Raw genomic sequence first — 15,754 nt, forward strand, 5'->3', positions numbered from 1 at the left:
TGCCAAATTTATTTTGAAATTAAGTGGTCCTATCCCCGCCCAAGTATTGGAAAATGGAGAGGTACGCTCCTCTCCTCTGTTTCCATTTTCCAGTCCCCAATGTTCACTTTTTTTGGTATCTATGACTATTCATGTGGTTTCCGCTCATATGTTTGCATTTATTGGGTTTTGTTTCATATTCTTGACTCAAATTTAATATTCTCAATTTTAAAGGAAAAATAAAATCAAATTGTAGGGTCTGCTTTAGTATATAAATTATAAACCTGTCGATATTTTTATTATTTATTTATTCATTCATTCTATATTATTAAAATAGATATACCCACAATGAAAAAAAATACATACTCAGACCTTTATTTTATTTTTTTAAAAAAATACACAATACAACACATAATATTTATTTATTTATTTAAATACACGTCTGTGTGCATAACTGCTAACATATCTCATTTAAAAGTTGAAATTCCGTGTAGTAAAGTGAAACAGTATAAAGATTTGTAAAAAAAAAGTTTAAATATATAGAGTAGATTGTGTAAATACGCAATAATGATATGATTTAGCTAATACACTTCAAATGTAAAAATAATGAAATAATTTTATTTTCTTGAATTTTTTCATCGAATATACATACTGATGACACGCAATGTGATTAAATGCAACAAAAAAGACAAACTTTGATGGATCCATTTCAGAAAGTTTGTAAACGAACACTCTGGAAAGCATAATCAATCTTCTCTTTTGATTTCTTCCTCAAACACAGACCAGCGAGAAGAACGTGGATGCTCCTCCACCATCACAATTCTAAGACTCTATCCACATCACTAGCAATTTGTGTGATACACAAACCCCCTCCTCTCACAGTATTTTCAAGTAATTCAACAAACTTTTCATATATATTATACACTTCACACTCGCTCACTCACTCACTCACTCACTCACTCATCATTTAGTAAGAAGAAAGTACAATGGCTGCCCAAACAATGCTGCTTACTGCTAATGCCATTAGTGGCGGAGAGGCATTGATCCAAAGACTGAAACCAAAACCCTTTTCTCATTTCTTGTTGCCTCCGAAGGCTGGTTCTCCTCCATTTTCAACAGCTGGAATCCTTGCCCTTTTCAAGGCCAAAACCAAGGCTGATCCTGTCAAGAAGGTTAGTAGTATTCTTGCATTGATCATAAAGTGTATATGTTCAAGTGCAAAGACTGCAGGTGTCCCCAATTTTATTAATTTCTTGTGGACTAGAATTGATGCATTGGTTTGTTTTTTGATCATCACAGGCCTCAGCTGTGAAAGATAAGGTTAAGGTGGAAGATGGGATCTTTGGAACTTCTGGAGGAATTGGTTTCACCAAGCAAAATGAGCTATTTGTTGGTCGTGTTGCCATGATTGGCTTTGCTATGAGTTTACTTGACAATCACATCTTCATTTGTTGGATCTCTGTCGATTACTAGATTGTGGCATTTTTGACTTGTGTCAAATGTCACGCGATTCAATTTGCAGGCTTCACTTCTGGGAGAAGCAATTACAGGAAAGGGAATCTTAGCACAATTGAATTTGGAAACTGGGATTCCAATCTACGAAGCTGAGCCTCTTCTTCTATTTTTCATACTGTTCAACTTGTTAGGAGCCATCGGAGCATTAGGCGACCGCGGCCGATTTGTCGACGAACCTGCCGGACTTGACAGGGCCGTTATTGCTCCTGGGAAAGGCTTCAGGTCTGCATTGGGTCTTGGTGGAGGAGGTATCTAACCATTATTTCACCGCTCTCTCGAAATTGTTTTAAAATCAGTTCTCTCTTTTGGTATTGAATAGTGAGCATACGTTTTGAAATTATGTGTAGGTCCTTTATTCGGATTCACGAAAGCCAACGAGCTTTTCGTTGGGAGACTGGCACAACTTGGTATTGCATTCTCAATAATCGGAGAGATCGTCACTGGAAAAGGGGCTTTGGCTCAGTTGAACATCGAAACCGGAGTTCCCATCACCGAGATCGAACCCCTTATTCTCTTCAACGTGGCCTTCTTCTTCTTCGCAGCCATAAATCCTGGCACTGGCAAATTTCTTACTGACGATGGAGATGATTGAATGTCATTGTTATCTTTACTGCTTAGGCAAAATTCATAACTGGATGAATGGCCTGTGTACTTTATTTTTATTTTAACGAAGTTCCGTGATCAGAACCCCGATTCATTTCTATGTCGATCTATCTATATTTTTCTACTCTTTGCTAAGTTTTCGTTTTGGAGTCATATAATTCAAAGACCAATACAATTTCTTCGCGAACCGTTTGATGAAAGTTAATTTGCCGAAACAACCATTAGAAATCGAATAAAAAGCATACTACTAAATTCAGTTCAGCCTGATCGACCACGCAGCGTTTGAATGACTTAAGCATTGCATTCGAGTGTTTCTGTGTCAGATGACCACACAGCCCGTATCGAGACGATTTCACCTCTTCTCCGCGCACAGGCATTTAGCTGCTTGGAGAGCAAAATAGGTGAGAATGATATGTGCTCCAGCTCGACGAAAACATGACAGAGATTCCATCATCACTTTCTCCTCATCAATCATTTTAAGAATCCCTCCAGCCTTGATCATCGAGTATTCACCAGAAACCTATGTACAAAAAAAGGTAACTAAGTCACTCATTTTACTCGAACATCACAAATTGGGAGCACCCCATTACCCTTTCATCTCATTTTATGCTCAACTAGAAGCAAAACATTGGTGAAATTCATTTGAGTTTCATGTGCCATTCAAACTTCGCCTATTTAAAAGACCTCCTTGTGATTTGGAATATGTTGCCAAAAACGGAGTATTTTATTTTTTAACCTCGGTCAACACTTTTTTTAAGAAAATGACCTCTTCAAGTATATTTCAAATACACTTGAGGAGGTCATTTACCGAGGTTATTTAACCAATTTCTCCTTGCCAAAACACGCATGCCTCACAATAATATGTAATCATGAACCTTTTTTCCCTCTCTTTTCTTTTTTAACTTGCATCTAACATCTCGAAGGCACCACTTCTCAGCCAAAATACATTTCCCCAATTTTAGCGAACTCAAAACATTTTAACCATTACCTGATATGCAGCGACTGGCACATCAAAGTAATTTCTTAAAAGCCTTATTATGTCCAAGTATGGTTGACCCGGCGTCACCTGCAATCAAGTAAAATTTAAAACGGGCTCATCAATTTAGACAAAGGCAAACTCTCAAAGAACTTAAAGACAAAGCCATACTAACCAGAAGAATGTCAGCTCCTTCAAATTCATCCTCCGTGGCTTCGACCATTGCTTCTGTACGATTAGCAGGATTCATCTGATAGCTATTTTTGCATTCATGCAAAAGCAAGTAAGGTTATTGCTAGTGAATTCCAAAACAAAAAAGCGCAATCAAGATTTAAAATTAAGATGAAAAGATACATACGTTTTCTTGTCTCCAAAACGTGGATTCAAATCCAAAGCCTCTCTAAAAGGACCGTAAAATGAACTTGCATATCTGGAAAATGAGTCAACATTGTAGAATTGGGATCAACTCAAAAAACGCTAGGAGGAACGAATACTTTAGGTATTTTATGTGATTTAGCACCTCCAAAAAGTCATGTAAGAAAGTTAAAACTGCAGAAGTACGCATAATAGATATAATAATTGCATCAAAGGCTATAGGTAGTAGCCACAAGGAACAATAGTGGCACTTGTTGTTGGCCAGCAATAAATACGACTGAAGGTGATAAAATGAGTAATTACTTGGCAGTGTAGGACATAATGGAAACATGCTGAAATCCTTCAGCATCAAGAGCCGCTCGAATCGCCCCAACACGTCCATCCATCATATCACTGGGACTCACCACATCCGCTCCAGCCCTGGCCTACTTATGGAAGTTCACCGGGTGATAAGTTTACAAACTTCGCAAAAACAATAACAAAATCCAGAGAAAGAGTATATATCACTCAGAAGCATATCGAAAAAGAATTCAAAATTTAATTGAAATTACCTGGGCAACTGCCTGCTTACACAGCTGATGCACAGTTTCGTCATTCATAATAACTCCTGCAATATATGGCAGTAATTCAAAAGTAATTCAAGACGTTCTATCTTGTTCAAATGCTCAGATTATGTTCATTGTCCGTAATCAATATGATAGCCAGCGCAGAATGTAACATTCATAAAACTGTTATTAGTATCATATTCAAGTCTATGATGATCAATCAATCTTTGATAATACTTGTAATCTGGGTTCTTAATTGTTTTCCTGAAACACCTGTTCTAGCTGCACCAAATTGACATAAGTATGTCTTACCATCTTCTCTAACGATGCCATCATGCCCATCGGAAGAATATGGATCTAAAGCAACATCGGTGTAGATAACCTGCAAATATACATCTCAAAATTATCACATACAAGAATCAAGATTCAATTAACTTAAAAAGAACCATAATTAGAAACACATATATGACTCCATTGAGAAGAATAGCATACAAGATCAGGATACTTGTCTTTGAGCAGCCGTATTGTCCGTGGAACTAGCCCATTTTCATTGTAAGCTTCAACGCCTGAAGAGGACTACAGTAGAATCCAATCAAATCAAATAAACCACTATAATTTAGCTACATTCACAATATGACAAAACTTCAAATAAGAACCTTCAAAGCATCTGGAACTTTTGGAAAGAGCAAGATGCTGTTAACACCGACATCTTGTGCCTTAGCTACCTGTAAAATATGACCTTTATCAGAGCCTAGCTATTTTAAGCCTTAAATCATGCACAGAAATAAATAGCAAAATAATGGTTGTTTACCTCTTCAACAAGTCCATGTCGCCATCCAAGCCTATAACATCCTGGCATTGCTCCAATTGGAGTGTTTTCCTCACCTGCATATCTTGTAAGAATAAGGACATATCAAGAGCATCTATGAAATATGAAAATGACAAAGTGGAATCAAAAGTTCTTTTTTCATTTTTTTCATATTGTACATCAGCCAAAACATACCCTCATGAATGAAAAGAGGATAAACCAGATTTGCGGGACTTAAACTAGTGTCTTGGAATGCAGCCCTCAGTGCTGGGGACCTCCGTATCCGACGAGGTCGGCGACGAAGTGGCTGGACAAACATCATGATGGCACAGATAGATCATAATAATTAGAAAATGAAGAATAGAATGGCTAAATTGTTGATATAGATACCACCAAATTCACTACTGAACCACAAACTAAATGACTAGATCTCAAGATTTGTCATATTTAAAAAATTCTAAGTTCCAAGCAACTCATAGGCAAATTATTCAGTATCAAACAAAATGCACATTTATTTCTAGATTAAACTCGTAAAGTATTAGATCATAATTAAATGTGCATGTTTGAACCTAAATGACTGAAGCGGGGAAAAATGCATTCTGTTCGAGGAGTTAATAACCAAGGCAAGCAAACACTAAGATGATATTTGTAATCATATATTCGGATCGGTAAACCATCATTTAAGCGACTGCAAAGACCATGAACATAAATGTGAACCTACAAGTGAGGGCACGACCGGGGTGCCAGCTGGTGCAGCGGGTTTTGGTGGAATCGGAGGTGCTACTGGGATATACCCTGCAACGACAGCAGTCTCGCACTCCTGATCGCTCATTCCGGTCTTGATAGGAACACTGTCCCTTTTATCACATGCCGCTATTGCCAGCTTCCGGGGCACATTTTTTATCGAACCAGGCCTCACACACAGGACATTCGAAGACAATTTTAATGGCTTAAGACCCACGTAATCAAGCTTCACAGCTCCAATAGCGCTACAATTCGCTGACTTGAGCATTGTTGAAGCCATAACCGGATGAGCACAAAGCACCTATGCAAGAAAAAGAAGCAAAAAGCGCGGGTGATGTCTCTACCAAAAACTAAGTATAAACAGAGGAAATTTTGGGTTCAAACATAGAGGAGCAACACCGAAACCTTGGAACAAAACGACACAGTTTGTGAAGGATTCGGGAAATCCGATAAAAGGTAGCATCGGACACATTATTATCAGTTGGGACAAAAAAATGATGTCAAATTTCTAGCCATTCCTCTGTAGGATTCAGCAATTTCACTTGGAGATCAGAGATTTACCGGTTGAGAAAAAAAGATCAAGTCTTTGAGAAGATCTGAGATCAAATGAAACCCAGAAAAAAAATTATAAAATGAAGTCAAATAAATATGACGTGATATGTCACGACGACTATCTAAGTTTGTGAAATAAGTATAATTGTGACTTATTGATTATATATTATATTATCTACCAATATCTTCTTAGGTGAGTATGTCAAACAAGATTTGTCAAGCATGATTTACCTGGTTGACGTGGTTTGTAAGCTGTTGCGTCGATGCACACCTACAAAAACGACTACAGAAAATTGTATATTCCTTTATTTCATTAGTGGAAGGATACAACAATATATACACCAATAGAAATCTAAAATAGGAAGCTATCCTAATTGAGAGGATTACAAGAATATACTGTGAATAATCTAATTTAGCTTACTATCCTAAAAGAGAAGATTACAATAAAATCAAAGATTAAATAAGATATGTTAGCCTAATATATATATATATATATATATATATATATATATATATATATATATATATATATTTCACTTTGGGCCATTTTAACAATATAACTACTAATATTTGAATATGTTGAGAAATTATCAATTCAACCCACTTATTTGGTAGGATGGGACAAGGCAAAGCCAAATTTTAGTTATATGTATCATGTTGTGACGGGCTAAGAAATTGTCAACACAAACCGCTTATTTGACGGACTTTGACGGCTCTGAATAAAACTAACGTATGCATTTTACTTGAGATTAGAATTCCAGGAAACATATCGCAATGTTTATTTCCACTTAGAATTTACTTCAAATGTATTTTAATAAAATTTTTTAGATACAGGAGAAAACAATTATAAGGAAAAAATTACTTCTGCCAGCTATTTTTTTATTATCTCGTAAGATTTATTTATTTTTTAAAAAATGTGAGAAATTCGAATGAAGTGAAATATAATTGATAATGGAATATAATCTATGTAATTAAAAACAAGTGCATAGGGAAGGAGGTGGAAAAAATCATTGGTGAGGGGCGACAACGAATGTTTTGAACATGAAAAAAATATAAGTACAGTAAAATCTATATGAAAAATATCAATAAATAATCTATTAATTAAGAAAACATAAAAATATGAAAAATATCTAAACATTCGGACACTTACACAACAGATTAACAAAAAAATAAATTATCGAATGCGATATAAATTCATGTATAGATAACAATATTTAGTATATGATAACAATAAAAAATTATTACATAAATAAATATGAAATATTTAAATAGTTTATAGCGTTTTTAATCTAATAATAATCAGTCTATTAAATATTTAGTAATTATAATCGTAACAAAATCAAATTCTATTAGATAATTGAATAAAAACAGTATGTTATACCAAGATTAATTCAGAAAAATTTATGCTTAGATTGAACTTACCAAGATATCTCGTGCAACATAAACAAGAAATATTACATGGATGAGACAAGAAAACTTACCTAGAGAAAGAAGAACCAAAGCTGGAACACGACTGGGAATTTGAAAATTTGAGAATATGAAAAATAGAAATGAAATAAGAATTTTGAAATTTTTATTTAGGACTTGTATAGTGTTTCTTGATTTAGAGATTCTATTATGTGCTTGATTTTAGGATTATCCATATTTATATCTTCTCTCTTATTATTATTATTATTATTATTATCATATCCATGATTTTGTTTTTGATTTTTTTCCTAAAAAAATTTAAAAGTTTTCTATATTTAATTTCTTTGATGTCTTTTTCCAAAAAAAGTTTGTGGGACACAATAATTCGAACTATTCTGCAAAACATAAGTGTAACCTTGATGATAGAAAATCACGCTTAATTAATTGATGTAAAACCATACTTCATTGGTAAAGGCATAGAAATGTTCATTCATACAAATGAGTGTTAATTGGATGAGGTATTAAACAATCTTTCATCGAAATTTTCAAGTGGTTATCACTTCACAAGTTAATTAGTCCGTAGTTAAAGTTTGTCATCAATCGATATCAATGGTATCACCAACTTCAGTCAATAATTTAATGAAATTTCTTGTCAAGTAATTGATGTCTCACTATTTCAGTACAAATCAAATTGAATGCATCGACCCATCGGTTCAAATTCATGTGATGCATTATCATATATATATATATATATATATATGTATGTATGTATGTATGTATATGATTTTGTAATCAATCGATATCAATGGTATCATCAACTTCAGTCAATAATTTAATGAAATTTCTTGTCAAGTAATTGAAGTCTCATTATTTCGGTACAAATCAAATTGAATGCATTGACCCATTGGTTCAAATTCATGTGATGCATTATCATATATATATATATATGTATATATATATATATATATGATTTTGTAATCAATCGATATCAATGGTATCACCAACTTCAGTCAATAATTTAATGAAATTTCTTGTCAAGTAATTGATGTCTCGCTATTTCGGTACAAATCAAATTGAATGCATCGACCCATCGGTTCAAATTCATGTGATGCATTATATATATATGATTTTGTAATCAATCGATATCAATGGTATCACCAACTTCAGTCAATAATTTAATGAAATTTCTTGTCAAGTAATTGATGTCTCACTATTTCGGTACACACACACACACACACACACACACACATATATATATATATATATATATATATATATATGATTTTGTAATCAATCGATATCAATGGTATCACTAACTTCAGTCAATAATTTAATGAAATTTCTTGTCAAGTAATTGATGTCTCACTATTTGGTTACAAATCAAATTGAATCGATCGACCCATCGGTTCAAATTCATGTGATGCATTATCATATATATATATATATACATATATATATATATATATACATATATATATATATATATATATATATATATATATATATATATATATATATATAAAATTGTAAAAACTTGTGTGAGACGGTCTCACGGGTCATATTTGTGAGACGGATCTCTTATTTGGGTCACCTATTAAAAAGTATTACTTTTTATGCTAAGACTATTATTTTTTTTATTGTGAATATAGGTAAAGTTGACCCGTCTCACGGATTATGATCCGTGAGACGGTCTCACATGAGACTCACTCATATATGATTTTGTAATCAATCGATATCAATGGTATCACCAACTTCAATCAATAATATAATGAAATTTCTTGTCAATTAATTGATGTCTCACTATTTCGGTGAAAATCAAATTGAATGCATCGACTCATCGGTTCAAATTCATGTGATGCATTATCACACACACACACACACACACACACACACACACACACACACACATATATATATATATATATATATATATATATATGATTTTGTAATCAATCGATATCAATGGTATCACCAACTTCAGTCTATAATTTAATGAAATTTCTTGTCAAGTAATTGATGTCTCACTATTTCGGTATATATATATATATATATATATATATATATATATATATATATATATATATATATGATTTTATAATCAATCGATATCAATGGTATCACCAACTTCAGTCAATAATTTAATGAAATTTCTTGTCAAGTAAATGATGTCTCACTATTTCGGTACAAATCAAATTGAATGCATCGACCCATCGGTTCAAATTCACGTGATGCATATATACATATATATATATATATATATATATATATATATATATATATATATATATATGATTTTGTAATCAATCGATATCAATGGTATCACCAACTTCAGTCAATAATTTAATGAAATTTCTTGTCAAGTAATTGATGTCTCACTATTTCAGTACAAATCAAATTGAATCGATCGACCCATCAGTTCAAATTCATGTGATGCATTATCATATATATATATATATATATATATATATATATATATATATATATATATATATGATTTTGTAATCAATCGATATCATTGGTATCAACAACTTCAGTCAATAATTTAATGAAATTTCTTGTCAAGTAATTGATGTCTCACTATTTCGGTACAAATCAAATTGAATGCATCGACCCATCGGTTCAAATTCATGTGATGCATTATCACACACACACACACACACATATATATAAATATATATATATATATATATATATATATATATATATATATGTATGATTTTGTAATCAATCGATATCAATGGTATCACCAACTTCAGTCGATAATTTAATGAAATTTCTTGTCAAGTAATTGATGTCTCACTATTTCGGTACAAATCAAATTGAATCAATCGACTCATCGGTTCAAATTCATGTGATGCATTATCATATATATATATATATATATATATATATATATATATATATATGATTTTGTAATCAATCGATATCAATGGTATCACCAACTTCAGTCAATAATTTAATGAAATTTCTTGTCAAGTAATTGATGTCTCACTATTTCGGTACAAATCAAATTGAATGCATCGACCATCGGTTCAAATTCATGTGATGAATTATCATATCATCATAGGATAGGCCGTATGATAATTTCATTTTCCTTTTGCGAATATAATTATACACAACGAAATTATCTAGACTGTTCATGATAATAATAAAAATCTGATTTTATTGTATTTGTAATTTCCGAGATAAGTCGAATGTTTATGATAATCGCTATTTAATCACTATAAGAAATGTGAATACAAATGGATAATACGTAAAGTGTGAAAACAATACCATATTAGGGTAGTTAATTACTTTCATCTATCGTAACCATTCATATATATATATATATATATATATATATATATATATATATATATATATATATATATATATATATATATATATATATATATTATCAGACCTACCGTGCATACTTATGTGCGTATCGATGAGGTGTCACTCATCTATTGTTCGTCGCAGACTCCATCCAGAATTTAAGATTTTCAGCAATGAGTGAAGAAACCAACTGGTTCATCTGTTGTTCGTCGCAGACTCCACAAAGATCCAGAATTACAGAGGTGCCAAACCGATTGAACATCAACGGACATATCTGATCTTTCAACTCTGAAAAGATCAATTGAATGTCCTCCAGTTTCCTATGCCGGAGTATGAGACGCAAGTAACTGTGATCAATTAGATCCATTGCTTTCCAAAACAACTCGCCCTTCCAATTGTCTAAAGAGTATGGCACCGGCGGCAGAGGGATTGGCCTGTTTACGGCGGGATCAGGCGCTGAAGTGTCGCACTCATACATCGGAAATTTAAGATTTTCAGCGGGACGCCGATGGCTTTCTTTCGTGGGGAAGAGAACAAACTGAGGATTGTGTAAAGAGAGAGATCAGCCGCCTAGGGTTTCAGTTTAATTTTGCCTTTTTTTTTACTATATATTTTATAAAAAACTTATAAATTGAGTTTTAAGATAACTAATTTTTGATATCACATTCGATTTTAATAATTATATTTATTAATAAAGAGTTAACAATTTAATGTAAGTCACACGGCATTCAACAGATAGAATCTTCGTTTTCTAAACATTAAGTTGTGGGTTCAACTTGAGTTTTTTTCCCTTCCTTTTTTTATTTATTTTTAATTAATATATCAAAATTACAGTGTAGTTCTTCATTATTTCTTATACCTAACGGTCGAGACATACGCGCTGCGCATATTAAATAATTGCATGAATATCGAAATAACATTTTTTTAGTCCAACTCTAGCACTAGTAGAAAGGAATTTGACATTTGAAACACTATTTCTTTGTTGCGACACCTGAAAATGGTACCAGATGCAGGAATAATCCCAGAAGAATTATTATTTGAATCAGCATACTCCATCAAAAAACCTATAAATTGTCCCAATAAAATATGAAATATTACAATATTAATAAATTATAATAAAATAGGTGTGGATAAATAACAGTTCAACTTTGCATACATAAAATTACAATATTAATAAATTACAAGAAAATAGGTGAGGATAAATAATAGTTCAACTTTTTTTTTGAATGAAAAAAAAAAAGTTCAACTTCGCATACATATTATCATCATAATGTGATGTCATCTATAAAATTGATTTTAATTATCCCATAAAACATAACAAAATATATAAAATTGACATTCTAGATATTCGAATCCTCCCATCAGTATTCACAAAACTAAAAAAAAACGTTAATGTGCACACACAAATTCCTCAAAATATAATACGTGTTAATATAAAAACACAAAAATTTCCATAAAAATAATACGGATTCTAAATAAAATTATAAAACAATTATTGAAAATATTTGGAGAAATGATAGCAAAGAAATATATTGATTGTAGAGAAATGAGAAGTTGAGAGAAAATTGATACGTGAAATATAAAAAATGACTTGTATTTATGGGTGATTTTGAGGGTTTAAAAAAATATTCTCAATTTGGCCCCCAAACTAAAAAAAAATTGCACATTTCAGAACCGAACCCAGAATCGGTTCAGAAAATGCTGCACCGGTTCAACCCACAAACCAACGGATTGTACATGGTTTCGGGTCCAGTTCTTCCATACCGGATCCGGTATCGATCTTAACGGGTCGGTTCCGGGTCGAATGACCCCGTTAAGCATGCCTACGTATACTCACAATGATGTTGATTGACTTTAATTGAAAATTTTATTTAACACGTGCATGTCTAATAATAATATAAAATTTTATTAAAATATTTTCTAAAAGTAAAAGTTTTTTCTTTGCATAATTATGTGTTAGTAAATTATTTTAGCTTTTAAAAAGATATTCTTTATTTTTAAATAATCTTATCCAATATTATCCTATTTTTGAGGAGGTAATGTCAAAAAATTTCTAAGCCATGAGATTCATTTTTAATTATTTTAAACTATTTTTCGATTTAATATATATTGTTAATAATTGGGTATCACATAGACATGTTAACTTCATCTATTGAAAAAGACAATAATGCATATTTAATCATTTAAATTTGGAGGTTATATATCAAGAATAAAAAAATTTGAAAGAATGATTAAACATCTTAAATATTGTGTTTATAACCTAACACTAGCCCTATACAATATTTTGGGAACAATTCATAGAACACTTGTTAAAAAATAATTATAGAGATAACGTCAATTTTAGTATCTATATATAAGTGAATGACATTTTTAATATCGTAGAATCAATTTAAAGTCATCCTACAACTATGTTATGACTATATTAATATGTAATTAAACAACCATTGTTAACTGTTTATAATTATATCAACTATTTATACATATCTATGCAATACATTTGAAGCTTTGCTTTCCCGGACCCTTTGCCATCTTGCTTATTTAAAATATATTTATTGTGATTCATTTGTTCCATCATAATGGTGAAAGTGACATCACCCCTCCAATATGGGAGAGATGATGAGTCATATCATCTCTCTCCAATAAAGTATGGGAGAATCTGATTCCTTGCAATAATGCTCATCTTTTGTGGGTTTTGAATGTTTATTTAAGAGGACACCACCCTGCTAGTTTGTATATGCATGCCTATTTTTGGATTGGTACTTCTCTCAGGTTGCATCAAATTGGAATCGATAATTAATGTCATGATTATTTAAACGTTGAGTAAAACAAAGGATAATATTTAATAAATGACTAGTGTGGAATGAGTATGTATATTTGGTGATTTTTTTGTAATAATATTTTTTTTAAAGCACCACAAGCAAATGAAGCTGTTGGCCCAAAGGCCATTTTTTATTTTTATTTTTTAAAATTTCCGATTATGGGTTTCGGGTCCGGTTCCAGATACGGACCGGAACCGATTCGGAACCGGACCAATAACCGGTTGAACCGGTTCAGAAAATGCTGAACCTGTTCAACCCACAAACCAACAGATTGTACATGGTTTCGGGTCCGTTTCTTCCATACTGGATCCGATATCGGTCTTAACGGGTCGGTTCCGGGTCGAACCGGCCCGTTCAGCATGCCTACGTATACTCACAATGATGTTGATTGACTTTAATTGAAAATTTTATTTAACACGTGCATGTCTAATAATAATAGAAATTTTATTAAAATATTTTCTAAAAGTAAAAGTTTTTTCTTTGCATAATTATGTGTTAATAAATTATTTTATGTTTTAAAAAGGTATTCTTTATTTTTAAATAATCTTATCCAATATTATCTTATTTTTGAGGAGGTAATGTGAAATATTTTCTAAGCCATGAGATTCATTTTTAATTATTTTAAACTATTTTTCGATTTAATATATATTGTTAATAATTGGGTCTCACATAGACATGTTAACTTAATATATTGAAAAGGACAATAATGCACATTTAATCATTTAAGTTTGGAGGTTATATATCAAGAATAAAAAATTTTTGAAAGAATGATTAAACATCTTAAATATTGTGTTTATAACCTAACATTAGCTCTATACAATATTTTGGGAACAATTCATAGAACACTTGTTAAAAAATAAATATAGGGATAACGTCAATTTTAGTATCTATATATAAGTGAATGACATTTTTAATCTCGTAGAATCAATCTAAAGTCATCCTACAACTATGTTATGACTATCTTAATATGTAATTAAACAATTATTGTTAACTGTTTATAATTATATCAACTATTTATACATATCTATGCAATACATTTGAAGCTTTGCTTTCCCGGAACCTTTGCCATCTTGCTTATTTAAAATATATTTATTATGATTCATTTGTTCCATCATAACGGTGAAAGTGACATCACCCCTCCAAAATGGGAGAGATGATGAGTCATATCATCTCTCTCTAATAAAGTAAATGGGAGAATCTGATGTTGGATCAATTTATTTATATGAGCTTATATGTGAATAATTATGTGTGTGGGTTGTCTATTAAGTTAAGCCCAAAATAAAGTGATCAATTAATGTTTTGGGTTATTGGGCTTTAATGTATCTAATGGGTTGTGGGTCTTTAATGTGTAGAGACATAAGTGTAATTTCTGTTTTTATGATGGGCTAAAACAGAAATATCAGAAGATATTGATAAACATTATCTATAAATATGGGTCATGGTCCCCAGAACATTAATTGATCACTTTATTTTGGGCTTAACTTAATAGACAACCCACACACATAATTATTCACATATAAGTCCATATAAATAAATTGATCCAACATCTGATTCCTTGCAATAATGCTCATCTTTCGTGGGTTTTGGATGTTTATTTAAGAGGACACAACCCTGCTATTTTGTATATGCATGCCTATTTTTGGGTTGGTACTTCTCTCAGGTTGCATCAAATTGGAATCAATAATTAATGTTATGATTATTTAAACGTTGAGTAGAAAATATTATAATATTTAATAAATGACTAGTGTGAAATGAGTATGTATATTTGGTGATTTTTTTGTAATAATATTTTTTTAAAAGCACCACAAGCAAATGCAGCCGTTGGCCCAAAGGCCATTTTTTATTTTTATTTTTTAAATTTTTGATTATGGGTTTCGGGTCCTGTTCCAGATCCGGAACCGATTCGGAACCGAACCCAGAACCGGTTCAGAAAATGCTGAACCGGTTCAACTCACAAACCAACGGATTGTACATGGTTTCGGGTCCGGTTCTTCCATACCGGATCCGATATCGGTCATAACGGGTCGGTTCCGAGTCGAACCGGCCCGTTAAGCATGCCTACGTATACTCACAATGATAATGATCGACTTTAATTGAAAATTTTATTTAACAC

At 31.9% G+C, this 15,754-nt stretch overlaps 2 protein-coding genes across 4 annotated transcripts; one reads left to right on the forward strand and one right to left on the reverse strand.

The window, feature by feature from the left end:
- Positions 1 to 921: 921 nt before the first annotated feature.
- LOC140840229 (photosystem II 22 kDa protein, chloroplastic-like) lies at positions 922 to 2,197 on the forward strand. The gene is made up of 4 exons (XM_073207462.1): positions 922 to 1,151; positions 1,279 to 1,398; positions 1,502 to 1,742; positions 1,842 to 2,197. The coding sequence occupies exons 1-4, from the start codon at positions 966 to 968 to the stop codon at positions 2,084 to 2,086; spliced, it is 792 nt and encodes a 263-aa protein (XP_073063563.1). The 5' UTR covers positions 922 to 965; the 3' UTR covers positions 2,087 to 2,197.
- Positions 2,198 to 2,255: 58 nt separating this feature from the next.
- Positions 2,256 to 6,174, reverse strand: LOC140840216 (delta-aminolevulinic acid dehydratase, chloroplastic-like). Of its 3 annotated transcripts, none has more exons than XM_073207449.1 (13): positions 6,107 to 6,174; positions 5,523 to 5,846; positions 4,997 to 5,108; positions 4,805 to 4,878; positions 4,650 to 4,718; positions 4,486 to 4,569; positions 4,306 to 4,375; positions 4,000 to 4,055; positions 3,752 to 3,873; positions 3,432 to 3,503; positions 3,249 to 3,330; positions 3,086 to 3,163; positions 2,256 to 2,617 (listed from the first exon to the last, which is right to left on the reverse strand). In XM_073207449.1, the coding sequence occupies exons 2-13, from the start codon at positions 5,823 to 5,825 to the stop codon at positions 2,450 to 2,452; spliced, it is 1,290 nt and encodes a 429-aa protein (XP_073063550.1). In that variant the 5' UTR covers positions 5,826 to 5,846; positions 6,107 to 6,174; the 3' UTR covers positions 2,256 to 2,449. The 3 variants fall into 3 exon arrangements, with proteins under 3 accessions (XP_073063550.1, XP_073063530.1, XP_073063540.1); XM_073207429.1 differs by having other exon boundaries at positions 5,951 to 6,167; XM_073207439.1 differs by having other exon boundaries at positions 5,930 to 6,167.
- Between the last annotated feature and the right edge of the window lie 9,580 nt (positions 6,175 to 15,754).

Source organism: Primulina eburnea, chromosome 1 (genome assembly GCF_022965805.1).
Source record: "Primulina eburnea isolate SZY01 chromosome 1, ASM2296580v1, whole genome shotgun sequence".
NCBI classification, from domain to species: domain Eukaryota; kingdom Viridiplantae; phylum Streptophyta; class Magnoliopsida; order Lamiales; family Gesneriaceae; genus Primulina; species Primulina eburnea.